The following is a 26,230-nucleotide window of genomic DNA, read 5'->3' on the forward strand; positions in this document are numbered from 1 at the left end:
AAGTGAGAAATTATTGAAGACACGAGTTACTAGTAGAGGTCGACCGATTAATCAGGGCCGATTTCAAGTTCATAACAATCGGAAATAGGTATTTTTGGGCGCCGATTTCCGATTATTAAAAATATATATATATATAATTTTTTTATACCTTTATTTAACTAGGCAAGTCAGTTAAGAACGCATTCTTATTTTCAATGACGGCCTAGGAACTGTGGGTTAACTGCCTTGAGGGGCAGAACAGATTTTCACCTTGTCAGCTCAGGGGTTCCAATCTTGCAACCGCACAGTTAAATAGTCCAACGCTGTAACCATTGCACTCCACGAGTAGCCTGCCTGTTACGCGAATGCAGTAGAAGCCAAGGTAAATTGCTAGCTAGCATTAAACTAATCTTATAAAAAACAATGAATCATAATCACTAGTTTTAACTACTAATCCAATTTAGCAGGCAATATTAACCATTTGAAATGGTAATTTCTCTTGCGTTCATTGCACGCAGAGTCAGGGTATATGCAACAGTTTGGGCTGCCTGGCTCATTGCGAACTAATTTGACAGAATTTTACGTAATTATGACATACATTGACGGTTGTGCAATGTAACAAGAATATTTAGACTTAGGGATGCCACCCGTTAAAACGGAACAGTTCCGTATTTCACTGAAATAATAAACGTTTTGTTTTCTAAATTATAGTTTCCGGATTTGATCATATTAATGACCCAAGGCTCGTATTGCTGTGTGTTATTATGTTATAAATAAGTCTGACTTGATAGAGCAGTCTGACTGAGCAGCAGCAGGCCCGTAATCATTCATTCAAACAGCACTTTCGTGCATTTTGCCAGCAGCTCTTCACAAGCACAGCGCTGTTTAAGACTTCAAGCCTATCAGCCTAATGGCTGGTGAAACAAACGTGAAATGGCTAGCTAGTTAGCTGGGTGTGCGCTAATACTGTTTCAAACGTCACTCGCTTTTAGATTTGGAGTAGTTATTCCCCTTGCGCTGCAAGGGACGCGGCTTTTGCGATGGGTAACGATGTGTCGAGTGTGGCTGTTGTCAATGTGTTCCTGGTTCGAGCCCAGGTAGGGGCGAGGGGGATGGAAGCTATACAGTTACACTGTCAATACTATAGTGCCTATAAGAACATCTAATAGTCAAAGGTATATGAAATACAAGTGGTATAGAGAGAAATAGTCCTATAAATAATATATTAACTACAACCTAAAACCTCTTACCTTGGAATATTGAAGTCTCATGTCAAAAGGAACCACCAACTTTCATATGTTCTCATGTTCTGAGCAAGGAACTTAAACATTAGCTTCTTAATTAACATGCCACATATTACTTTCTTCTCCAACACTTTGTTTTTGCATTATTTAAACATGTTTCATTTGAGGCTAAATTGATTTTATTTATGTTTTATATTAAGTTAAAATAAGTGTTAATTCAGTATTGTTGTAATTGTCATTATTACAAATAAATAAATAAAAATCGGCCAATTAATCAGTATCGGCTTTTTTGGTCCTCCAATAATCGGTATCGGCCTTGAAAAATCATAATCGGTTGACCTCTAGTTACTAGCCTACAGCTAGAAATGACGTAAACCTAGAACGAGGATACAGACAACCGCCGAAACATCTATTCTATGAGAACATTTCTTTAAGGTACTCTGAAGTAACCGTTCTAACAACCGCAAAATACTTTGACCTTCGGGTAAACGCAACCAGAGAGACTTCGATGAACTCTAGAAGATGGACCGGATTCCAACAGAGAAGACAACGACATATGGGCATAAATATAAATTGCAATTTCTTTTCGAATGAGCAGTCGTTCATGTACAGTATTCGCAATTTCTATGAGTGTAGTAATCCTCTGAGTTTTCCGCCCTTGAACCGCCCACACCTTTCTTTTGCCTACCAAGCAGTCATATCGGTTTAGTCCGCTAGGGACTTTTCTTTGTATCATTGTTAGTAACCAATAATATCCACTGTTTGTTATGCATTTCTGAGATTTGATTAGTTAGTAAATAAATAATTAAGCCAATTTGTATATCGCAGATCCATAATTTAAACTAGGGTCCGTGCAGATAACCAAGAATTTTATGATGTTTGGAATGAGACTAACAAGGTAATAATGACGATTAATAATTGACTACTATTGATATAAAAGATCTTCAGATCTTTCAGAGTGGATTCTGGAGATAGCCGCTCTGTATAAACGAATGCTTTGTGGTGCCAGAGGATTCATAATGAGTTAGTTATTGCCTGATTTAATTCAATCACGTAATCAATTAACGTTAGGTAATCGATTTCATAAAATAGCAAGTCATCAAATTAAGGATACTAAAGACACGACAGTCTCAAAAAATATGGATAAGAATAAGAGATGAAATTAACCTGCTTCATTATTTATTGATGAAGAACAACTCCAATTTCATACATCATTGAAAATGTGTCTCGTCATTCTTAGTTTAGCTACACGGTATAGTCGTTGTGCTTTCGTAAATTCGTTCTGGCTAGCTACAGGCTGGACAATAGAAAGAGTTAAAAATTCATCCAAGGCTGAAAAACGGCTTAATAACAACGTTGACTAAGCCGGAACACTAGCGCGAGCCCATAGCAAATTAATGGAATCAAACGTTCGCAGAGATCGTTTTGACTGGAGTGATGCTTAGGATTCCATTAAAAATCTATCCCGTTTTATTTTATGACTACAATCTGTTCGGACAAAATTGGAGGAAATAAACTAGTGTAGAAAGTAATCATCAGCACCTCGATGGTGTCAACTGTGCTTATGTCTGCGTAATGAAAAATACAAATTCTAGGGGGCTGGGACCAGCCTCTGCGCCAACAATCAACAATAGGCTGGGTGAGTCTAAACCGCGCCCAGTCTCTACTCTGACAGGCCGGCTCAGAAGCAGGAACTATTTCTGTCAGAGTATATTTATAATATCTTTGTCAAGAACAAGTCAGTTCTGTTTTGCCCTGCGAGGTGGGACAGAGAGCCCGTATATACAAAAATTGCATTTACCACTTATTGCTTAGCTAATAAAAAATACATAGTATACAATCGGTGACTCAGTGTCATACTTATCCTGATACCAGATTCGAATTGACGCAACTCTAACACACCGGTTCACCCAGCTATACACATAACCCCTCATTCAATTACACCAGTGGCAAACAGTGAAATGTGAGGAGCAGGAACAGCTATAGCCCTCAAACTCACCTCTGGGTCTCAAAGCCAGTTTATCTGCATTTCTTCATTGTTCTCCTTTAATCGTGGACTGATCTAGACCTGGGACACCAGGTGGATGCAATTCATTATCAGTTTGAACAGAAAACCAGCAGGCTCGTAGGGCAGGAGGGGCAGGGCAGCGTCTCCCAAACTTGGTGTTCATTTTGTTTTTTGTCCTAACACTACTGTTACGGTTTTCTAGGTGTGAAGGAGAGTCGGACCAAAATGCAGCGTATAGATTGCGATCCATGTTTAATAACGAACGTAAAACACGACTCAATAACAAACACTACAAAAACGTAACGAAAACCGAACCAGCCTATACTTGTGTAACCTAACACATGAACATGAACATGAACATGAACATGAACATGAACATGAACATGAACATGAACATGAACATGAATCAGATTAACAAAGCTGGATGATTATTTGAATCAGCTTTGTAGGGCTAGGGGAATAAAAAGAAAATGTGCAGCCCTTTGGGGTTCAGGTGACTGAGTGTGGGAAGCCTTTGTCATAGGGTAAAAGTTGCATAGCCCTGGGCTGTAGGCTGCACACTTTGGGTCAAATATCAGGTTCTGTAGCTGTGTATTTTATCAGAACAAATCTGTTCTACAATGATTATTTTCCTTAGCTCAGGGTAAGTAGTAGCAGGCCTAGGAGAGTCTTATGTGACGCAAACATTTGAGTTGTGTTCTTCCTCCTTTTAATCATAATAATTTGTCAAATGCCTTACAGGTTGTTTTGCCTATTGATGGCAGCTGTGGGCATACAAGCACAACAGACACCTTCTATAAGTATGCATTTTGCACCTTGCAAATTTAAGCACTAAGCGTTTGACAATATTTTAAAGATTTTTTTTTTTTTTTAACTAACCTTTCCTATTCCAGATGACCTCAACGCTGAATGCCTTGGTAACGTTATTCGTTTGAGTGTCGCTCCTCTTTTTGAAGAGGTTGACGCTGTCTTCAGTGAGTTTGCCTCTTATGATTCTCTTTCTCTCCTTTCATAATTCATGGCTTGATATTGCTTGTCAACTATTGTGTTCACACCATCTCCATCCCTTCCAGATGACACACAAATCATAAACCTGACGCCTGGCCTTGCTACTCAGTGTGGATTCAGCTTTAAATTTGACCCCATGGGGAATGCCATGCTTTTTGCTTCTCTTCAAAACTGCTTTTCCCAAAACATGGTAACCCTAAGAACTGTAGTGTTTGCTTGTACTTCAAATGGACAGTTTGCCTTTCAGTGTCACTGCATTTGCAACTCCTACTGTAGCAATGTCATTTTATTTACCTTTGACATGGAGTCATGCTGAGACCAGGCTCTTTTACAGATGAGCCCTGTCTACACAAAGATACAAGTCAATATTTGCATCACTAGATGGAAGAAAATGAAATAACTGAACCCATTCTTCAGTAAAAAGGTCCTCAATAAGCCTGAGTTGCCATAGAGCTGCTAATACATACAATTTAGCGCATGGAGGTTATTAGAGTCCGGTTCCAGAAACATTGAAGCAGTTTTACTTAACTCTGTGGATATCAAAAGGATCTCCATTGTTAGCCACCCCTTGGTCTGGTATCTCTTACCTCTAAGTTAACGATGACGTAAGGTACAGCAGAAGTTTATGGAGGGCTTTCAGAGGGCCAGCCAACTTTCTGATAGACTGCAGTGATGTGAACTATTGAGCTCTACTCCTGTAGTGTGGCTTCAATACAGTGGCAGCTGCATTCATATAGCCAATTTTGCCACAGTCTATAACTTGCATGAATGTCACCTGAATTTTGTTTTTTTGCTATATAATGAAGGCTTTTTTCCCTTCCCCCTTCATTTTAGGATGATAAGATGTTCAGCTTGGTCATGCAGTTCAGGCTGCCAGGAAACCACATGACTGAAGACTCTGTTTACAGAGTGGGCAAAACCTGTAGCTACACCCCCTGGACCTCCCGAGAGATTCTGTGCGACCGCAACTACATGGAGGCAAGTGAGCAGAGCATGCCCCAATGGACATGTTTACAGTCGCGCTTGTCGTACTGCCTGTATAAATGATCTGTCTAGAGCTACAACTGTACAGTGTTTCATTTCTTCTGCGACACAACGTAGAGGTCTTGACTCTATCTCAATTCCACTCGCGTCTTCAAAATGCACATAGGAGAACTTTAGAGGTGAGGAATTTTGGCCTATTCTCAATGCATTTAAGGAGGCGAGTGGACAGATTGAGAACTGGCCCTTGATTTCCTATTGTATGGGAGGGTGAAAATGCATAGGGAATAATGGCCTTTCTTCTCTAGGTGTCTGTCAGAAGGACTCTTCCAGACATCCAAACCATCCCCAAACAGCCCACTGGGGGCCCGAAAGCAAGGAGCGGCAACTTCCGGAGGGGAGCTGAGGTTTATATATTTCAGTTTCTGTAATTTCACTACAAAATGACAGGATGGCGCTAAACAATGTGCGTTTGTTGACAATTTTGTTTAATTCATGTTTCCATTTCCTGAGACAGGCTGTTGCTTCAGGATACAAAATGACAGTCGTCTTTAGTCCTAGCAAGAATGTCATGAATGTGGATGAGGTCCAAAGAAAGGGCTATGCAATAGCCAACACTCCCACACGGCTGGTGTTAAGAAGCCCTCATAATGCAGAGGAGACATACCTCCAGAATGTAAGCTGACCTCCATGAACTGGGTCATGTTCAGTAGAGCAAACATTTGGAAACGGTGGCCCTACCTGAACTCTGCAACATATTGTTAATACGGTGTGTCCTACTGAACACGGCCCTGGTGTGGTTGCCCCCTGAACAGGTAGCTGGGGTTCCGATGCGGGTGCTATCAACCTCCACCTTCTTTGAGCAGAAGTGGCTGGTTACTCGAGTAGATGCCACGGCTGTTTGTCCAACACCAGGTTGAGTGTGAAATAATTTAAGATCCTATAAGCCCAGTTCTTAATTGGCTCCAGACAAGACATTCATGTAGTGTTCAGTTGGGAAAATGTTTTGGGGTGAACTTTTTCCAAATAATGGCACAGTTTTCAGTTGCAAAATTTTTTTGCCAAATAATGGCACAGTTTTCAGTTGCAAATGTTCTGTTTTGATGTGCACTTGGCTTCTTTCACTGCAGGGCAGTGGCCTTTACTCCAGAAGTGATCACCTGGTACATGCCCAAGCACATAGACCCACTTTTCTCCTCTGATGCCTTCACCATGTTGGAGGTGTACATGGGAATTGACGCTAAGAGGCTGGACATTGAGGAAATGGCTGCCAGAAACTACTCGGTTTTAGTCACAGAGGCTCATATTATTGTTGAAATTCCGGTGGGGGCGGTTGGCGGCTACTTCAAGGTCAGCATTGGATGAGTAAAATGTTCCTGTTTAATTTCTAAGTCTTATTTGTAGAGCCCTTTATACTATAGCAGTTGTCAGTGCTTTGCAGTAACCCTTTGCTCTCATGGGTAAACTCCTAGAAATGTGTAAAACGTTTCTTATCTGTAAAATGTTTTGCTTAACAATTGAGCTTAATATGCTAATATACAATGGTTTGCAAAATTGAGAATTTTGCATAAAATTACACTTAAACATGCTCTACCTCTTGTCTTTGCAGTTTGTCCTTTAGCCGCTTGAAATTTCAGACCAAATATCCACAGTAAAGTATTGTTTACCTGACTTTTTAGGGAGGCGGTAGCTTTGCCACTGTCAACTGAATGCAAGCAACACTCGGCTGCTATTTACTTTGCGTGTCAGCTGCTTTGAAAATGCACACCGCCAGAAATGCAAGTTGACAACCATACACCTACCAGCTTTCTAAAGTCTGGTAACCAATACTTTCCTTTGGATATTGTGTCTTAAATTACGAGCGGCAAAAAGACAAGTGGTAGAATAATTGTATTTAACATTCTGGCTTATAAGGAACATTTACCTGTTTTTGCACTCAAATTGTGTATTACAGCCTGACTGCATCACTCGTCTCCCTTACAGAGCCATATTCAGGATGACCAGTACTTTGTCACTTACACCATTGAGCCCATGCTTGAGTTGCTGTGGATCGAGGAGGTCGCACACGAGAACACCAGCTATAAAGTCCTCTTCCCTATCACAACACCTCCGATGGCCAGGCCTCCACAAGTTCGCAACTGTGAGTCTGGTTTAGTTAAATAGTGCCTATGGTAATTTGGGATTCCTGGGTTGTTCATTAGGCACAAAACAGAAAATGTACTGAAACGGGGAGGCAATACCTGGACTTACCCAATAACAAATGTCAATTTTCAACTTCCATTGTACCGCATTTCAAAATGTTTTCCTTTGTTTGCCAATGAACAGACACGCCCTTAGACACAGTTCCTGAGCAGGCAGTGTTTGTGCTTGAGTTGGGGACCTTCAACCTTGATGTGGAGCTGCTGAACATCACCTTTCCCACCATGGTGCTAACTGTTGCAGAGTGCAACGCCAGGGGCTTCAATGTTCAAGAGCAAAGATCCCCGGACAACACCTTGAAGACCTTCAGGATGGAGGTGCCCTTCTCAGACCCGGTGGTCTTTAAGGAGGTGTGTTTCTGTTAAATGCAAAGCCACACGCAGTGATTTGTACATGCACTAATAAGTGGGCCACCAACAAAATATAAATAATGGCACAAATGTACTTTGTATCCCTCATTTACTCAAGTGTTTCCATTATTTTGGCAGTTGTATGCATTTGATTTAGAGGAATGAGGGCAACATTACTATAAGTATATAGTTTGTTTTAATAGTCCCCATATGTACTTAGTTGTCACTTGATGTTGAATAGAGTTCTGTTGCAACAATAATGCTGACCAATGCTTTTAACTTCACTACAGAGAAGGGCGGAACAAGGTCTCACAACCTTCACTCTTCAGCTGATCTACGGCCTGGTCATCTTTCCAGAGTACGCTCCTTTCTCTCACTCTGCCGTTGTGGACGCTGTACTGCTGGACATTGGTATGCCTCTGGACTACGCCAAACTACTGTTGAATGGTTTCCTCTCGTTAATGATTGCCCTGAAAGGAAATTGGCAGTGAAAGACCAACTAGCCATACTGTAGGGTTTTCCTATGCGGTCTTTCTACAAAGAAAATGTTAAGCTTTAGAGTATTTGGACCCAGTTTCCCTGTTCCTGATTTGCCAGGATCATGTTTATTCAGTCCCACCGTAGCAAAACATTTTGCAATCTAAACAAGGGTTTCTTCTTGGACAAGTTCAAGTAGTACCTTCCTGTTTTTTGTGCTTAATTAATGAACACAACCCTGTTTGTCCTTGTAGTGCCACCCTCAGTCACTGGCAACTGTGATCAGGAGAACTTCCACATCACTGTGGACTACAGGAACCAAGAGCCCTTTTTTGTGGTCTTGGTTGGCAAGCGGCTGCTTAACCATGAGTTTGCTCAACAGTATTTAACAGAGGGCGACACAGACTTCACCATCACGTTGCCCTTCTCTTCGCCGGACGCAGTGTTTGAGGTACGACGCTCTCCCAAAACATGTTAAGCTAAATTGCTGCAGCTAGCCTTGCTTTCCTTACCCTGTTACATGCATACAATATTGGACTAATGAACTCTCCCATTGGTTCCCAGTCGGTTCACTCGTCCTCTGTCAGGAGCAGACTGGATGTGGCTCTGTTGAATCCTTACAACAACATGACCATCAAATACTTTTCCCTGGCTTGCAGCTTCCTCAAAACGCTGACTGGTTGGTTTTCAAACAATTACTTACGATAAATTGTTGTTTAACATGGTTACCAAACCTGGGTTCCTTGCAAATACCGTGAGTCTAAATGGTAGTGCCAGATGGGCATGGTTTGCATTTTTGGTGCTATTCCATTGGTTCAAGCTCAATAAGTGTAACAAATACAGAACCCAGGTCTGATGGCTACCTGTCTTTTGCTCCCCCACCTCCAAGAGTGTTTCTCTAACGGAACGATGACTGCGCTGGCAGTGAAGGTGGAGTCTGCTCCCGGTCTGAACCCCGGTCAGCTGACCCTGAGCGACCCCGCCTGTGGTCCCACCTACAGTGACGCTCGCTTCGCCTACTTCCACTTCACTGTGAACTCCTGTGGCACCACCAGGAAGGTAAAATGACTATTACCCTGAGGTGATGGGTACTGTGTATTTACGGACTGTTTGCTTCTGCAGGCTGTAATAAGCAATTCCCCTCTACTACATAGTTTATCAACAATGTCATGCTGTATGAGAACGAAATCTCCTTGCCAGATGAACTTGAGGTGAAGCTGAATGCCACGACGTCTTCAGAGGAGGAATATCAGTAAGTGCATTACGCATCACAATTGTAGCCATTAGCTTTCATAAGGTGTATTTTTTTTATACTTTGTATACAGGGAAATGTGCCTCTACTACCAGTGTCCACTCCACTGCTTGACGTTTCCCCTATTGAAGTTGCTTACATCCCTCTTTTTAGGTTAAAGGTTTCCTGCTACTATGTGGCCAACATCACTCGCACATTGGCCTTCCTGACCAGGCCGCGTGACAAGCCTTTTGCCGAGACTGGGACGGGTCGACTAATGGTCAGAATGAGACTCGCTCAGGGTAAGCGTGCACAAATTAAGAATTTCAACTTGACCCCTAGCCTCTAAAAGAATCTTGGAAGGTCTCCTTTACAAAACCATTCCCAAAAATGTAAGCCTTGTGATATATTACTCTTGCGTTCTGAGATCTACAGGTGTGGCTATGTAGTAACGGTGAGGAGCTGATTTGGGAATTTGTCAGAAGCCTCTAGTGGGGGGTGGATAGTGTTGGCTATTAATGGCTTGTGTTCATTGGGGCACAACAGGATATGATAAACGAGCATTTCTTAATGGACAAGTTCAGATGGTGCCCACTGAACACGACCCCCGGTTGTCATGTCCTGTGTTCCAGACGCCTCGTATAACACGTTCCACCAGGAGGAGGACTATCCAGTGGTGAGGTACCTTAGACAGCCTCTGCACTTTGAGGTGGAGCTGACCACGTCCTCTGATCCCAAGGTAGCGCTGGTGCTTGACCACTGCTGGGCCACCCTCAACGAGGACCGCGACTCCCGACCCCGGTGGAATCTCATCATTAATGGGTAACATGTTGTTTTTGGGCCTAAACAAGTGTTATTCCACAGGTGTGGTTCCTGAGTAATTAGCAACCTATCATGCTTGGCAGGCCATTTACTTTGGCTACCGTGGCTATGCCCCCATCCATAGGTCGAGTGGTCACAATGCTTAAAAACGATGTGAGCCATGTGCGGTCTGTCACCAGATCTCCACCCAATTTCACACTTATGGGAGATTCTGGCGCGTATGATCACATGCTTGTTATCACTGAGTGGTCCCTGCAGCGTATCATTGGAACGGAACGTATGCTGCATCAAACGACTCTAAACCGCGTTGTCTGAAAAGCATCTAAACAATGTTTTGTACTGATGAGAAATAAAGGTCTTCACAACTTTATTCCAGCTTTGCTTGTAAAATATATCAATATTAACGTTATCATCTAGTCTAAATAACAGGTTGACTTGTTTTACAGTATGATGATGGTACAAGGGAGCCATGTAAATCTAGTATAGAAAGTATGGCAGCCATGTTTGTCAAGCAAGAACTCCTAGAATGCTGTTCACTGCGCCCGTTGCCTGAGATCTTAACTTAGTTTGGCCACTTCAGCATGTGATAATCTTTGTACTTGTTACGGCGTACACATGACAAGTGGTTTACAGGTAACTATACAAAACGCCAATTGTTGTCACCTCCCCAAATACAACCGTAGCACGAAAGCTGAACAGAGTTGCAAGATTTAGCACAATCCATTATTGGGGGCTAAGTCCTTGAAGGTATTGTGAAGAGGATGATGCAGGAAATATTACTAAGATCTGGGAATTTATCAACAATAAATGGTGGGGCAGACAGTTTTTCTAAGCTATATACCCCTGGAAAGGGGGGTCTGATCTGGCAACCCTGAGGTACCATAGTTTACACTCTGATGCCGTGTTCAAATCAACTGACGACTTCAGTGCATTCAAGACTATGGGGGTACTCCAGTTGAGATCATAAGTCTGACAGACTCTTACGTGATAACCAGACGATGCAGTAGAAACGACAACACGTGACACAGAAAATAAGGCACTTTGATAGGAATGCACGCATGTCCACAGTTATTTGTAAGGAAGGCAATAAACGTGCAAGGACTGTATACTTGATCTGGGGAAGTGCTTGGGCTTTCTTTTGAAGGAAAGTTTGTCCGGCTCATTAAATTCTCAATTATAAATGGTCTCAAACAGTAAAATGGGCTACTTTTGTGAATGAGGCAAAATTAGAAGTTGAAATGGCCTCTAGAAAATTAGCAGGTAGTGTGCCTTGGTCTGAGGTCAGCGCGGGTTAAATGTCCACATGTTGGAACGGTGAGTGCATTCTGACATCACGCGCATAAAATCAACTCCCACTGGGGCGACTGAAGATATTTGGAACGTGTGAAAGGTTAATGTTGGCATTACCTACACCTTTTTACTCAATGTTATCCATTTGGTTTGCTACAGTTCAGTGTTGTGCCAAGCTGATGGTCAGTCGACTGGAAATCAAGAGGCTGGCAAGCTTGGCTTGCCTTTCCGATTGGTTTCAAACAACTGCTCTTAACACTGACTGAATAGTTGTTGGTTTTGGGTTGAATTCAGGCAAGTGACCTCTTGTGTTTAAAACAGTTATTGCACTAAACCTAAAGGATGGTTCAGATGCCTGTGCAGCATGGTTGTTTGAAACTGAATAGGATCAGTTGACAGGATCCCCAGAAGTTGATGCAGCTTTCAATGGAATTTCCTGTCCTAGAGGAATGCGCTAATTGGGAATTGCTAAACATGAACAAATACCACGGTCAAGTGTAGCAGCATCTTGCTAACCTTATTTAGCTAGCTAATGTTCATATTTTTTAATTTGGGTGAGCACTTTGCCACAGATGGACATGCTGGCCTAATTTTTATCTCAAGAATTTAAATTGGGTTACTATAGAAAGATGACGTATTTTTCCTACCTTGTAATGGGCTACAATGACTTTGCCCATGATTATGCACGCTGCAAATGACACTTTATTTTGCGGGTGCCTTTTCAGTATCTGGCTGCATGTTACACCAAGCAGTGTAGTGAAGCAACTTTATTGGTCAAAACCATTCATTTGGGGGATCGGGTTTGCTATCAAATCATGCAATTTTACCATTTTTTATGAATTGGTATCAACCTAAATTTGGCCATGTGGACACGGTGTAACTTCGCAGCTGTTTATTAAATCAGCAATGTCATAGCAGTTTTTTTTTTAAAAAGGCTGAAATGTTTTGTATATCCATAGGAAAAGACACAACATTCACATGGCTGTGCACAAAATGGGTAGTTCAGATTTGTCACATCAGCTGCAACTATCTTTGTGCAAAATCCTTACCATCGTCTGTCAGCTCAAGTGATTTGTACTGGTGTGGGTGTTTCTCTTTGTACTAAATCAGATTCAACCAAGTCTGATGGGCCAAAAGATCAAATTAAAACCAACAAACCACTGTTGTGACCTTGAATTATCTGAGGATTGTTTAATTGTTAGCCGACTCAAAATGAATCATGTTAGGATTTGGGGTGCCGAGGAAGAGGTTTTAAAGTTAGATGCAGTGTTGGTAATTTTCAACTGAAATTACAACTTTCCTTGATACTTCTCACTAGCTTGGTTTCCATCCAAATATGGACATTTCTTCTGTCATGATATGCATGTCAATCTCATGGCTCAAATGGGAAGAGCTTGACTTCATCACTACTTGTTTTTGTAAGAGCTGTTGACAAGCTGACTGTACCGCGCTGTCTGTTTTTAGAACTACTAGCACACAGCTCGGACACCCATGTCCTGCTCCTTGGATATCAATGATTACACATTGACTATACATGCAGGATAGTATTTCAACCAGTGGAGAATGTGGAAAGCTATATTGAAATATTTTAAGAGTTAAATCTTGGGCGGGCAGGTGGTTAGTGTTGGACTATTAACTGGATGGTTGTAAGATCGATCCTGAGCCGACCAAGGTAAATCAGTCCTTCTGCCCCTGAACAAGGCAGTTCCCTAGGCCGTCATACTAATCTGACATGCCTAGTTAAAAAAAAAAAAGTAGGCAAATCTGTACTTCAATGCCCATATGGTGTGCGTTAAGTGAGGTGGGGGGGAGCATATGATTCATGAATGACAGTGCTACCCTAATAGCGCTGTCGTGTCTGCAGGTTTTTTTGAGGAATCCAGTCGAGCACATGATTAAGCCTTTTTATTTTAACACTGTCAGTCATAAATCACGAGGTGACCTTGGATCATTAACTCTGGGATTTCAATGTAAAGCATCTATTTAATAATCGTTCCTGTTGACTCAACCAAGTGACATCTCACCTGTGAAAAGGCTGTGCCCTCAGCCAGTTCAGATGCGGGAGGGGTTCAACAAAACAGCTGCTATAACCTAGAGGATTTAGGGGGAGAGGGATGACATGGACACCACACACAAGTGGCTACAGAGTACTTTAAGCTGAAAAACAGACCCATGAGGACAAACAATAGAAGATGGTGTCTGCGTCACATACAGTATCTTTCTAAGTGTACCTGAAACATTTAAATATAGAGGGCTGTGTTTCTCACTACTTGGTTATTGCAAGGCTAACCCATGACTTGGCAGCAACAGATAGTCCAGTCGAAATATTTGCTGTGTGCAGCTGACGTCTTAAGGTTTTTTTAACTCATGCACACCAGACAGATTCCACGGAGAAAAAGAACACAGAACAGTTGAATTACCTCTGGCTATGGACACTTTGTGCCAGCAATAAAACTTCCACGGGCTGGTCCTCACACTGAACATCTGGCAATATCTAAATTTGACCCCCTTGGTCAGCTCGCTCTCTGAAAGTAAAGAGAACAACTGAGATATGACCGTTCACTCTAAAGCAGCACGTGTCATTTTTTAGGATAAATCAACACAGCCAGTGCTGCTTACCTGAGATGCCATCTTCGTAGGTGTCTGCTTTGACTTTTGTGTCGGGAAAATAATTGCTTTCAGAACAATTTTTGATTTCGTCAAAAAGACAATTCGCCTGTGAATAACCACACCTTCATACAAACGTGGTACTGTATACAGAATTCTTGATGCGCACCTGAAGACGCTGCCCTATCCTGCCAGCACGCCCACAAGCGAGCCACTCGGGCGCAGAATGATGACGCATGGAAGAGAGAAGGGAATGAGAGGGGAACAGCAATTTGTTGCAAGTTGGGCTAATAGCTGAACAATAGACTATTCTTTAGTAAAGGTTGAATAGTCTAATAGCCGAGCTAGGTGTGAACCCCCTATATCACAGACCAGATTTCCCTAACGACCAATGTAATGACTGTTCAAATAAGTTATGTTGCCTGACAATTTGTTAGCTACGCTGTCCTTACGAACCACATAACATATCATTACACAGCAGTATGTTACCTAGCTACCTAATGTTAGTAGTTGTACACCAAACTTTCCAGTATATTAACTATAGGCTAACTACCCAACTTTTATTGACTTGATTATTCTCGTCATTCTTAGCTTAGCTAAATGGTATAGTTATACTTTCTCAATGGACTTTCGGGTGCTTTCGTAAATTCGCTCTGGCTATCCACACCGATTTCAGAGTACTCTCGTCTGAGTGTACCAGAGCGCAGAATAATGCATTTACGAGCACTCAACACCCGTTGAATATGGCTGGTGTCAGTAAATATCGATAATATAGTGTAATTAAATTGTTTCCAGCAGCACAGTCACAGTCACCAATGCCCTGGTTAACATAACTGCCTTACCAGCTCTGCTAGGGCGAATAAAATTGTCAGTGGTCTCATTTGTGTCTGGAAGTAGCTAGCAAGCTAGCCAACATTAGCTTACATGCTTGACTGCTGTTATAAGGCCAGAATGCTTAGATCAACCCTACTCCTCAGCCCGAACTGACAATCTGACAACGCTCTGAATTTATGAGCATCACGTTGTACAGCTCCATATTTTCTGTTCCATCCTAATGGAAACCCAGAGGGTTTTTAGTTTTTCATGGAATAGAAACACCATAATATTAATCAAATTAACTAAACAAGTACCAGTCGAATGTTTGGACACACCTATTCATTCCAGGATTGTTCTAGATTTTACTATTTTCTACATTATTGAATAATAGTGAAGACATCACAACTGTAGCAGGTGTAGCCCATCATGCAAATGTTTACTATTAGCAGGACAATATACGTTTTATAACCCGGCTACTGCTGTGAAAATCCCTCAACTTGAAATGTATTTGATGCTTAAATAAAGTGTTACATTTCTAACTCAAAACAAAGGTACAGTATTTCTTCAACATCTTTATGCTTTTGTTAATAAAATAAAGAGAAAAAATACATTAAAAGGTGGATGTTAATATAAATGACATTTTAGTCGCACTTCCACCCAGCTCCACGACCGGTAAAACCATGCTGAGATTATCAATATATTTGTTGCATTGTTGTATCGTCAATTTCTATAGCCAAAACATCTTGATGGCCTTGACCAGTTCATCTTTGCTTGTAGGCTTGGCAGAGTAAAGGATGAATGTTTTCAGTTGATGCCAAACAAGTTTGATCGGATTTAAATCAGGAGACGTACATGTAGAGATTTATCAAATATTTGTAGAAATACTGTAGGCCTACCAAAGGTGTTGTAGGTCTTTTATTTATTTTTTATTTAGCTTTATTTTACTACATAAAGTTCTACTTACTCTGCTGGCGTCTTGACCCAGTTTATGCCCTCATTTGCAATGCAAACCCGGGCGGCAATGTGTTTTGGGTCATTGTCTGCAATTGGAGAAGAAAAAAATACATTTAACCTCACAGACAAAATTAGGTACAATAATAGAAATATACATGTAAAAAGGCCTAAACATTAAAAACTATTGCTATAATCCTACCTTGAAAGAAACGATGTGTACCCAGAAACACCTCTCTGACATGGTCCAGCATATCTCTTGATGATTTCTTCCTCAAAGAAATCTCGAGCCATGATACCTGAAAAAGGAGGCAAGAGTGAATTATTGTGGAACACATAACAGTCCGTGAAGTGTTGGCTACAATATTTTATGTACTTTTTGCTTTGTAAATAACTAAACTTACCATCAAAAATCAAATATGGGCCTGGTCTCTGGCGAGAAATTGCCCCACCTGCAAATGGAGTTTGAGGGGATGCTTGGGACTCGGCTTGCTTGATCTTTTTTTCTGTAGCAATTTTGAGCAAATTGCTCAAGGGCCACGGTTGATTCATCTGTGAAGATGACATTATTGAATGTCTCTCCAGCTTTGATCCATGCTTGGGCCTGCAGGACGTGAACTTCTTTGATTGTCAGACAAATCATTGCGTCAAAACTAGAGAACAGTATTAAACAAGCGAACACACATGGTTAATGTTCTGATAATTAAAAAAAAATATATATATATATATATAAAACATTTCTTACCAAGCATTTACATATTTCCAAGCAAGTTTCTACAACTGTCTTCTGACTGTAATTAGAGCGATGTTGATGTCGTGCAGTGATGCCAGAAGATTACAGGTTGCCTTTGCCGATCGCTCATCATCTTCATGAATGTCTGCTAAATAATCAAGTTCGTATTCTCCAGAAATATATATTTATAAATAACAAACTGCCTTTACTTACAAAGTAGTGACAGTTTTATTTTTTTAACTAGGCAAGTCAGTTAAGAACAAATTCTTATTTTCAATGATGGCCTAGGAACATGTTGTCGTCATCATCTCACAAGTGTCAGATGCAGTGGCCTTGTGGTTAGAGTGTCCGCCCAGATATTGGAAGGTTGAGGTCTCTATCCCCAGTCGAGTTTGCCTGGCTACCCAGTCCCCTTGCTCTGGCCAAAGTCTACGCCATACCTACGGACGTTAGTTTCTTCTCCGCAATGAGTCTGGATCTGAGTACCACACAGACCTCCTTCACTGCATGAGAACACAGTCAGTGCCATCTGATTGTTCCAGAAACTGATGGGTCTAATATTAAATATTATGTCACATCTAACCAAACCAACTGTGCTGAAAGATGTGAGCATTAGATCCAATACTACCCTCAACCGGTGGACCGGGACACTTACAATACAATTGTTGATCACTCTTTTAAGACTATTGCTCCCTCTGCTGCTTAAATTGTGATATCACTTGATTTTACAAAAATGGCCTCATCTTTATTTAAATAAACAACATGATGAAATGATAACTTCACAATATTGACTATGTACTTATTTGTTTCTTTTGGGACTTATTGCAACAGCCATCACTTGGCACCATTGGAACCAGGAAGTTACCAATTGTGTAAGGTCTTTGAAGTACAGTGCCTCCAGAAAGTATTCACTCTTGACTTGTTGCACATTTTGTCATGTTTTCAGCCTGAATTTAACATGGATTAAATTGACATTTTGTGTCACTAACCTACACACAATACCCCATAATGTCAAAGTGGAATTATGTTTTTAGACATTTTTACAAATGAATAAATAATGAAAAAATGAAATGTCTTGAGTAAATAAGTATTCAACCCCTTTGTTAAGGTATGCCTAAATAAGTTCATGGGTAACATTTTTCTTTACAAGTCACATAATAAGTTGCATGGACTCACTCTGTGTGCAATAATAGTGTTTAACATGGTTTTTGAATGACTACTCATTTCTGTACCCCACACATACAATTATCTGAAAGGTCCCTCAGTCGAGCAGGGAATTTCAAACACAGATTCAACCACAAAGACCAGGGAGGTTTTCCCAATGCCTCACAAAGAAGGGCACCTATTGATAGATAGGTATGAATCTGTAATTCATTTATGAGTCTGTAATTCATTGTGTTTCCATGGGCTAATAGCAGTAAGGCCTACTTCAATGTTTCACCAAATAATTTTGTATATATTTTTAATACCTAAAACGGGTCCTAAATCTTAAAACATCTTAAAACAATTCCAGGATGAGATTTTAGTATAAAAATACATGGAATTGTGTTATATTTATTTTTTATTGAACCTTTATTTAATTAGGCAAGTCAGTTAATAAGAACAAATTCTTATTTACAATGATCGCCTACCACAGCCAAAGCCAAAACCAAACCCGGACGATGCTGAGCCAATGGTGCGCCGCCTAATGGGTCTCCCGGTCACAGCCGGTTGTGACACAGCCTGGGATCGAACCCGGGTCTGTAGTGACGCCTCAAGCACTGCGATGCAGATTCACCTTTCAGCAGGACAATAACCTAAAACACAAGGCCAAATATGCACTGGAGTTGCTTACCAAGACAACATCGAATGTTGCTGAGTGACTTAGTTCCAGTTTCGACTTAAATCGGCTTGAAAATCTATGGCAAGACATGAACATGTCTCTCTAGCAATAATCAACAACCAACTTGACAGAGTTTTCAGAATTGTAAAAATAAAAATGTTTTATAAAATGGTATAATCCAGGTGTGCAAAGCTCTTAGACTTACCCAGAAAGACTAATAACTGTAATCACTGCCAAAGTTGACTAACATGTATTAACTGAGGGGTGTGAATACTTATGTACAGTGGATTCAGAAATTATTCAGACCCCTTGACTTTTTCCCCCAAAAAATTACGTTCCAGCCTTATTCTAAAATGTATTAAATATTTTTTTACTCAACAATTTACACACATGACAAAGCAAAAAAAGTATTTCTACATTTTTGAAAATGTATAAAAAAACAGAAATACCTTATTTACATAAGTATTCAGACCTTTTGCTATGACACTTGAAATTTAGCTCAGGTGCATCCTGTTTCCATTGATCATACTTGAAATGTTTCGACAGCGTGATTGGAGTCCACCTGTGTTAAATTCAATTGATTAAACATGATTTGGAAAGCCACACACCTGTCTATATCAGGACCCACAGTTGAAAGTGTATGTCAGAGCAAAAAACAAACCATGTGGTCAAAGAAATTGTCCGTAGAGCTCCGAGACAGGATTGTGTCGAGGCACAGATCTGGGGAAGGGTACCAAAACATTTCTGCAGCATTGAAGGTCCTCAAGAACACAGTGTCCTCCATCATTCTTAAATGGAAGAAGTTTGGACTCTTCCAAGAGCTGGCCGCACAGCCAAACTGAGTAATCGGGGGCGGTAGGTAGCCTAGTGGTTAGAGCGTTGGGCTTGTAACCAAAAGGTTGCTAGCTCAAATCCCTGAGCTGACAAGGTAAAAATCTGTCTTTCTGACCCTAAACAAGGAAGTTAACCCACTGTTCCTAGGTTGTCATTGTAAATAATAATGTGTTCTTAAGGCAGTCTGACAAACGTCAAGTTGATTTCCAAACTGTATCAAAGGTTGATAGAGGCTTTTCCCGATGACACAAAACATGCAAACAAAAATGTGAGGAAGACCTGGGAGACACTATTGATGATGATGAATGGATACAGATACAGTGCCTTGCGAAAGTATTCGGCCCCCTTGAACTTTGCGACCTTTTGCCACATTTCAGGCTTCAAACATAAAGATATAAAACTGTATTTTTTTGTGAAGAATCAACAACAAGTGGGACACAATCATGAAGTGGAACAACATTTATTGGATATTTCAAACTTTTTTAACAAATCAAAAACTGAAAAATTGGGCGTGCAAAATTATTCAGCCCCCTTAAGTTAATACTTTGTAGCGCCACCTTTTGCTGCGATTACAGCTGTAAGTCGCTTGGGGTATGTCTCTATCAGTTTTGCACATCGAGAGACTGACATTTTTTCCCATTCCTCCTTGCAAAACAGCTCGAGCTCAGTGAGGTTGGATGGAGAGCATTTGCGAACAGCAGTTTTCAGTTCTTTCCACAGATTCTCGATTGGATTCAGGTCTGGACTTTGACTTGGCCATTCTAACACCTGGATATGTTTATTTTTGAACCATTCCATTGTAGATTTTGCTTTATGTTTTGGATCATTGTCTTGTTGGAAGACAAATCTCCGTTCCAGTCTCAGGTCTTTTGCAGACTCCATCAGGTTTTCTTCCAGAATGGTCCTGTATTTGGCTCCATCCATCTTCCCATCAATTTTAACCATCTTCCCTGGCCCTGCTGAAGAAAAGCAGGCCCAAACCATGATGCTGCCACCACCATGTTTGACAGTGGGGATGATGTGTGCAGGGTGATGAGCTGTGTTGCTTTTATGCCAAACATAACGTTTTGCATTGTTGCCAAAAAGTTCAATTTTGGTTTCATCTGACCAGAGCACCTTCTTCCACATGTTTGGTGTGTCTCCCAGGTGGCTTGTGGCAAACTTTAAACAACACTTTTTATGGATATCTTTAAGAAATGGCTTTCTTCTTGCCACTCTTCCATAAAGGCCAGATTTGTGCAATATACGACTGATTGTTGTCCTATGGACAGAGTCTCCCACCTCAGCTGTAGATCTCTGCAGTTCATCCAGAGTGATCATGGGCCTCTTGGCTGCATCTCTGATCAGTCTTCTCCTTGTATGAGCTGAAAGTTTAGAGGGACGGCCAGGTCTTGGTAGATTTGCAGTGGTCTGATACTCCTTCCATTTCAATATTATCGCTTGCACAGTGCTCCTTGGGATGTTTAAAGCTTGGGAAATCTTTTTGTATCCAAATCCGGCTTTAAACTTCTTCACAACAGTATCTCGGACCTGCCTGGTGTGTTCCTTGTTCTTCATGATGCTCTCTGCGCTTTTAACGGACCTCTGAGACTATTACAGTGCAAGTGCATTTATACGGAGACTTGATTACACACAGGTGGATTGTATTTATCATCATTAGTCATTTAGGTCAACCTTGGATCATTCAGAGATCCTCACTGAACTTCTGGAGAGAGTTTGCTGCACTGAAAGTAAAGGGGCTGAATAATTTTGCACGCCCAATTTTTCAGTTTTTGATTTGTTAAAAAAGTTTGAAATATCCAATAAATGTCGTTCCACGTCATGATTGTGTCCCACTTGTTGTTGATTCTTCACAAAAAAATACAGTTTTATATCTTTATGTTTGAAGCCTGAAATGTGGCAAAAGGTCGCAAAGTTCAAGGGGGCCGAATACTTTCGCAAGGCACTGTATGTTTGAATGCCCAGTTATGTTCCCAAGGGGGGCTCCCGAGTGGCACAGCAGTCTAAGGCACCACATCTCAGTGCAAGAGGCATCACCACTGTCCCTGGTGCAATTCCATGCTGCATCACATCCTGCCGTGATTGGGAGTCCCATGGGGCGGCACGCAATTTGCCCAGCGTCGTTCGGGTTTGGCCGGGGTAGGCTGTCATTGTAAATAACAACTTTTCTTCACTGACTTGCCCATAGTTAAATAAAGGTTAAATAAAATGAAATAATATATATATATATATATATATATATATATATATATATATATAATCTCTGTGCTGCCATCCTGTTAGAAGGTAACAGATTATTTTATTACAATGGTTCAATTGGATTTTCATTGTGTTCAATGGTGTTATTTGCCCCCTAGTGGAGTTTTCTGGTACTTAGAAAGACTACGCAAACAGGAAGTAGAGAATTTGTTCTGCACGCATAGAAGCAGCTACAAACAACGCTACGGTGCAGGTCTTTCAATGTAGTTATTTCTTGTCACGCTTCAGCCTTGGAAAATATTTGTTTGTAAGTTCGATTCAAGCATTTAGCTAATGATGATAATCTTGTTATTGATAGAGTTGCTTACATATCAATGTTGGTTGCATTTACTCACAAATTGCAATGCCTTTAATGTATGTCGTTAGCTGTATTATTTTGCTCGTGCGTCATGCAAACGAATTGTAAAATATACAATACTGTAGTTTTGTTACTGTTCCTAGTGTAATATGCTTTGTTATTCTACATAAATGGTTGTACATTAGAGTGATGAAAAGAGCCAATTACCATATGAGTAACAATTAGCTATATGGTTTGGCATCATGCCAGATGCATGGTACCTTGGCACGTGCTTTGTATTTATGCAACTTCAAATGTATAATGTGCATCTACAGTATGTCGGTGTGAATTGAATAATAAAGTATATTCTTTTCTGTATTTTGCAGTTTCACAACAAACGTTTTCAATATATTCATTCAAGGAAAGTCACGCCTTGGGAGTTTTATTGAAGACTTAGTTGTTAGCTATCTGTCTAGTTTTGCATGGGAACGCAACTCAAGGGCAGAATAATCTCAGACATATTCAGTTTCACTGGCATATAGTATGTTCTTTGGATTATATTACTGCTTTAAGACCATCCATAGAAATACTATATGCGAGTGAAACTGAATATCATGCACTCTGAAATGTAGTTCCTCTGCTCAAGGTGTAAAACACAAAAGGGGACATATTTGCATGTTAGGATCTTGTGAAGGCTGGCTGAAATCAGGCATCGAGTATGTTTTTTTTATCTCAGCATTTCTACAGATTCTCCCTGTTTTTGTTTGATTGGAAATGTTGATATTGGAGACTTTTCAGAAGAAACTGTTTAACCTCTCTCACGCCATTTTGTGGGTATTCATTTTCAGAAATTAATTGTGTGCATTGTTTGCTGTGTATCAATTCCCCATTACATATCACAAGTATTAGCCTACATTTGCTGTTAATTCACATAATGTCTAATCTGCAATGTTTGTTTCGTTACGGTAATTTCTGTTAATGCATTCAATATATTATCAGGGCCTAAAATTAACGTTTTGGTCCACCAGCTGCTGTGTCAGGTAGATTTTAAAAAATCGACCTGCTTTGTTTGTAATGTTTCTAAAACTATAAATGTATTACTAGTAAGACAATGTGGTATATTGTTTAATTTTAGATTTCTTTTGTGGTCTTTAACCAAAATATCACAGAATCAGTCAAATGTTCACCTGCCCCTTTAAGGGTGGGGGTTACCGTGGTAACGCAACTCGAGTCATGTGCCTGTAAGATTGAGTCTGACTAATAGGTGAGTTGTCTAATCTTCCCTAGCAGTTGAAACTCAAATATAAAAAAATAACCTAGTTTGTGAACAAAACAATGTAAATAGGCAAGAAACACAAGGACAAAGTCTCTCTTCAGTAGACTTTCGTTTCAAGTAAATTGTGCACAGCGCTTCTAATAATGAATATTTCACGTGAACGCGCACAACCACAAGCCAGGCAGAGCTGCAGCTCGAGGTGGGATAGGAAAAAAGATTTGTAGTTATTCGACTTTGTGCGATTAATTTAACAGTTATGAAACAAAACGGCAGAGATACATTGAAAACACGTACTGCAGCTTTTACTTTGCTATGTGGTCATACTTTACTATTTGTATTCATAAATACAAGTGAAATGCTCGCACTGTGGACCCCTGGCCAACAGCCAACGTAGCTGGTGAAATGGACATCTTTACCCGCCAATGCCAAAATCTACCAGCATTTGGCAGGTGTTCATTTTAGGACCTGTATTATTATTACAGTCATTTACAGTTCTCATTGTCAGAGTGGACATGTGTTTTGCTGAACTCACAACCTATGCTACACTTGTGAGAAACACATTTTTGTTTATTTCATTCCATTTATGAGTTTTGTCAATTTATCTCGTTTGAAACGTTCCTGTTAATATTGTGTAAGGACCCAGCACCTGATTATGCATGTAGAAGTAGGACTAGTCTACATGGCCTGCGAATGTGCCCAACCATTTGAGGATGTCTGATAATTAACACCACTAATGAGCTGTGGAGCTTCTCAAAAGTATTTTTTCTTTAACTCAAACAGCAAGTAAACAAAGTCTGTTTTTAGAATCAATTGAGAATGACAACATATCCTCAGTATTTGAACAATATTTCCAACTTTCCAACAATATTTACATGTTTCATTTTTTCATTACATGAAAAATGTAATGCTCTGATCCACTGTAAAATATCTGATTACTTCTTATCCCTTGCACAAATAACCTACAGGAAGTTCTGAAGGCCCAGAATATATTATACGATGTTTTAAGTTTGCTATTATGAAAGGCGTCCCAGTTGATAGTTGATACAATATTTAAAGATTGTTGCAGACATGCCATGCCTAGTCAATGTGTCACGTTCGTTATAAAGATGAGACCAAGGCGCAGCATGAGTAGAGTTCCACATGTTTTTAATAAAACCGAAACTCAGCAAAACAAAACAAACAAGCACAAACGAAACGTGAAGCTAAACGAATAGTGCAGACAGGCAACTAAACATAGAACACAAAACATAGAAATCAGAACATAGAATCCCACCCAAATCACACCCTGACCAAACCAAAATAGAGACATAAAAAGGCTCTCTAAGGTCAGTGCGTGACACAATGTGATTTATAGATATTTACCAAGATATTCTCTACATGCATGATGCAATGTTTTGTGTGTTGGCTTTATGTTGGCTATTTTTACATAAATGGCAATAAGTTAAGACGGTCGTGAAGAGGGCACGACAACACCTTTTCCCCCTCGGAAGACTGAAAAGATTTGGCATGGGTCCCCAGATCCTCAAAGTTCTACAGCTGCACCTTCGAGAGCATCCTGACCGGTTGCATCACCGCCTGGTATGGCAACTGCTCGGCATCTGACCATAAGGCGCTAAAGAAGGTAGTGCGTACGGCTCAGTACATCACTAGGGCCAAGCTTCCAGCCATCTAGGACCTATATAATAGGCGGTGTCAGAGGAAAGCCCAAAGAATTGTCAGGATCCAGTCACCCAAATCAAAGACTCTTTGTTTTCTCTGCTACCGCACGGGAAGCGGTACCGGAGCGCCAAGTCTAGGACCAAAAGGTTTCTTAACAGCTTCTACCCCCAAGCAATAAGACTGCTGAACAATTAATAAAATGGCCACCGGACTGTTCACATTGACACCATTTGTTTTGTACACTGCTGCTTCTTGCTGTTGATTATCTATGCATAGTCACTTCACCCCTACCTACATGTACAAATTACCTTGACTAACCGGTACCCCTGCACATTGACTCTGTACCAGTACCCCCTGTATATAGCCTCGTTATTGTTTTTATTTTGATTTAACCTTTATTTAACCAGGAAGGGCTCATTGAGATTTAAAATCTCTTTTTCAAGAGCGTCCTGGCCAAGATAGGCAGCACCAAGTCATTACAAACAACATGAAAAATTACAAGTAATCTAAGTAAAAACCATAGAATTCACAAGAGTATAACAAAATCAAAAACATTGACAGGTCAGGGAATCCGTCTCAAGATCATTCATCAGTGATTTAAAAATACCAATCGGGACAAGTTCTTCCAGTTTAAAAGTGTTTTTTAATGTGTTCCAAGACGATGGCCAGAGTACATAAAAGCCCTTTTACCAAATTCAGTTTGGTCATTTGGAACAGTTAGCAGGATAAAGTCCAGCGAACGAAGAGAGTACCCAACACATTTCTGAACAATAAAAATGGCCAAATAAAAAGGTAGTAAACCCAAAATGGCTTTGTAAATAAAAGTATACCAGTGCCTGAGCCTACGAGTGACTAGAGAAGGCCAGCCAACCTTGGTATACAAAGTACAGTAGTGCGTAAGGGTTTTGCAGTTTAAAATAAATCTCAAAGTGCCATGGTAAAGGGTGTCAATTGATCTCAAACACTGAGCGGAAGCATTCATATATAAAATATCCCCATAGTCTAGTAAAGGCATAAATGTAGATGATACTAGCCTCCTTCTGGCTTCAAAAGAAAAACAGGCCTTATTCCTAAAATAAAATCCCAATTTCAGCTTCAATTTTTTTGTAAGTTGTTGAATATGCAATTTAAGAGAGGCCGTCATCAATTAAAATTCCAAGATATTTATATGAGGTTACAACCTCAATCTCTTTGCCCTGACAGGTGGTAATAGGTGAAAGATTTAGAGGCCTTTTTCTTGCTTTAGAAAACACCATTAGTTTAGTTTTGTCAGAATTGAGGATAAGCTTCAATTGATTCAAGGTATGTTGAATAGTATAAAAAAGCAGTTTGCAAGTTCTGGAAAGCTTTTGTAAGAGTAAATAACAGTATCATCAGCATAAAAATGAAGTTGTGCATTTTGGACAT

At 40.4% G+C, this 26,230-nt stretch overlaps 2 protein-coding genes across 3 annotated transcripts in view; one reads left to right on the forward strand and one right to left on the reverse strand.

Moving 5' to 3' along the window:
• The window catches only part of LOC112219756, a 466,516-nt gene that overhangs the window by 307,943 nt on the left and 132,343 nt on the right, over nucleotides 1–26,230 (reverse strand). The gene's annotated exons all lie outside the window — the stretch shown is intronic.
• LOC112232863 lies at nucleotides 3,707–10,328 on the forward strand. 2 transcript variants are annotated; one of them, XM_042300591.1, is made up of 18 exons: nucleotides 3,707–3,874; nucleotides 3,973–4,031; nucleotides 4,125–4,205; nucleotides 4,305–4,429; nucleotides 5,074–5,217; nucleotides 5,529–5,627; nucleotides 5,738–5,896; nucleotides 6,036–6,136; nucleotides 6,351–6,570; nucleotides 7,204–7,360; nucleotides 7,546–7,769; nucleotides 8,060–8,180; nucleotides 8,501–8,697; nucleotides 8,811–8,925; nucleotides 9,136–9,305; nucleotides 9,401–9,498; nucleotides 9,652–9,779; nucleotides 10,110–10,328. In XM_042300591.1, the coding sequence occupies exons 1-18, from the start codon at nucleotides 3,852–3,854 to the stop codon at nucleotides 10,301–10,303; spliced, it is 2,415 nt and encodes an 804-aa protein (XP_042156525.1). In that variant the 5' UTR covers nucleotides 3,707–3,851; the 3' UTR covers nucleotides 10,304–10,328. The 2 variants fall into 2 exon arrangements, with proteins under 2 accessions (XP_042156525.1, XP_042156526.1); XM_042300592.1 differs by lacking the exons at nucleotides 5,738–5,896; nucleotides 6,036–6,136; nucleotides 6,351–6,570 and having other exon boundaries at nucleotides 3,708–3,874; nucleotides 10,110–10,327.

This window comes from Oncorhynchus tshawytscha, linkage group LG18, assembly GCF_018296145.1.
Source record: "Oncorhynchus tshawytscha isolate Ot180627B linkage group LG18, Otsh_v2.0, whole genome shotgun sequence".
Taxonomy (NCBI): domain Eukaryota; kingdom Metazoa; phylum Chordata; class Actinopteri; order Salmoniformes; family Salmonidae; genus Oncorhynchus; species Oncorhynchus tshawytscha.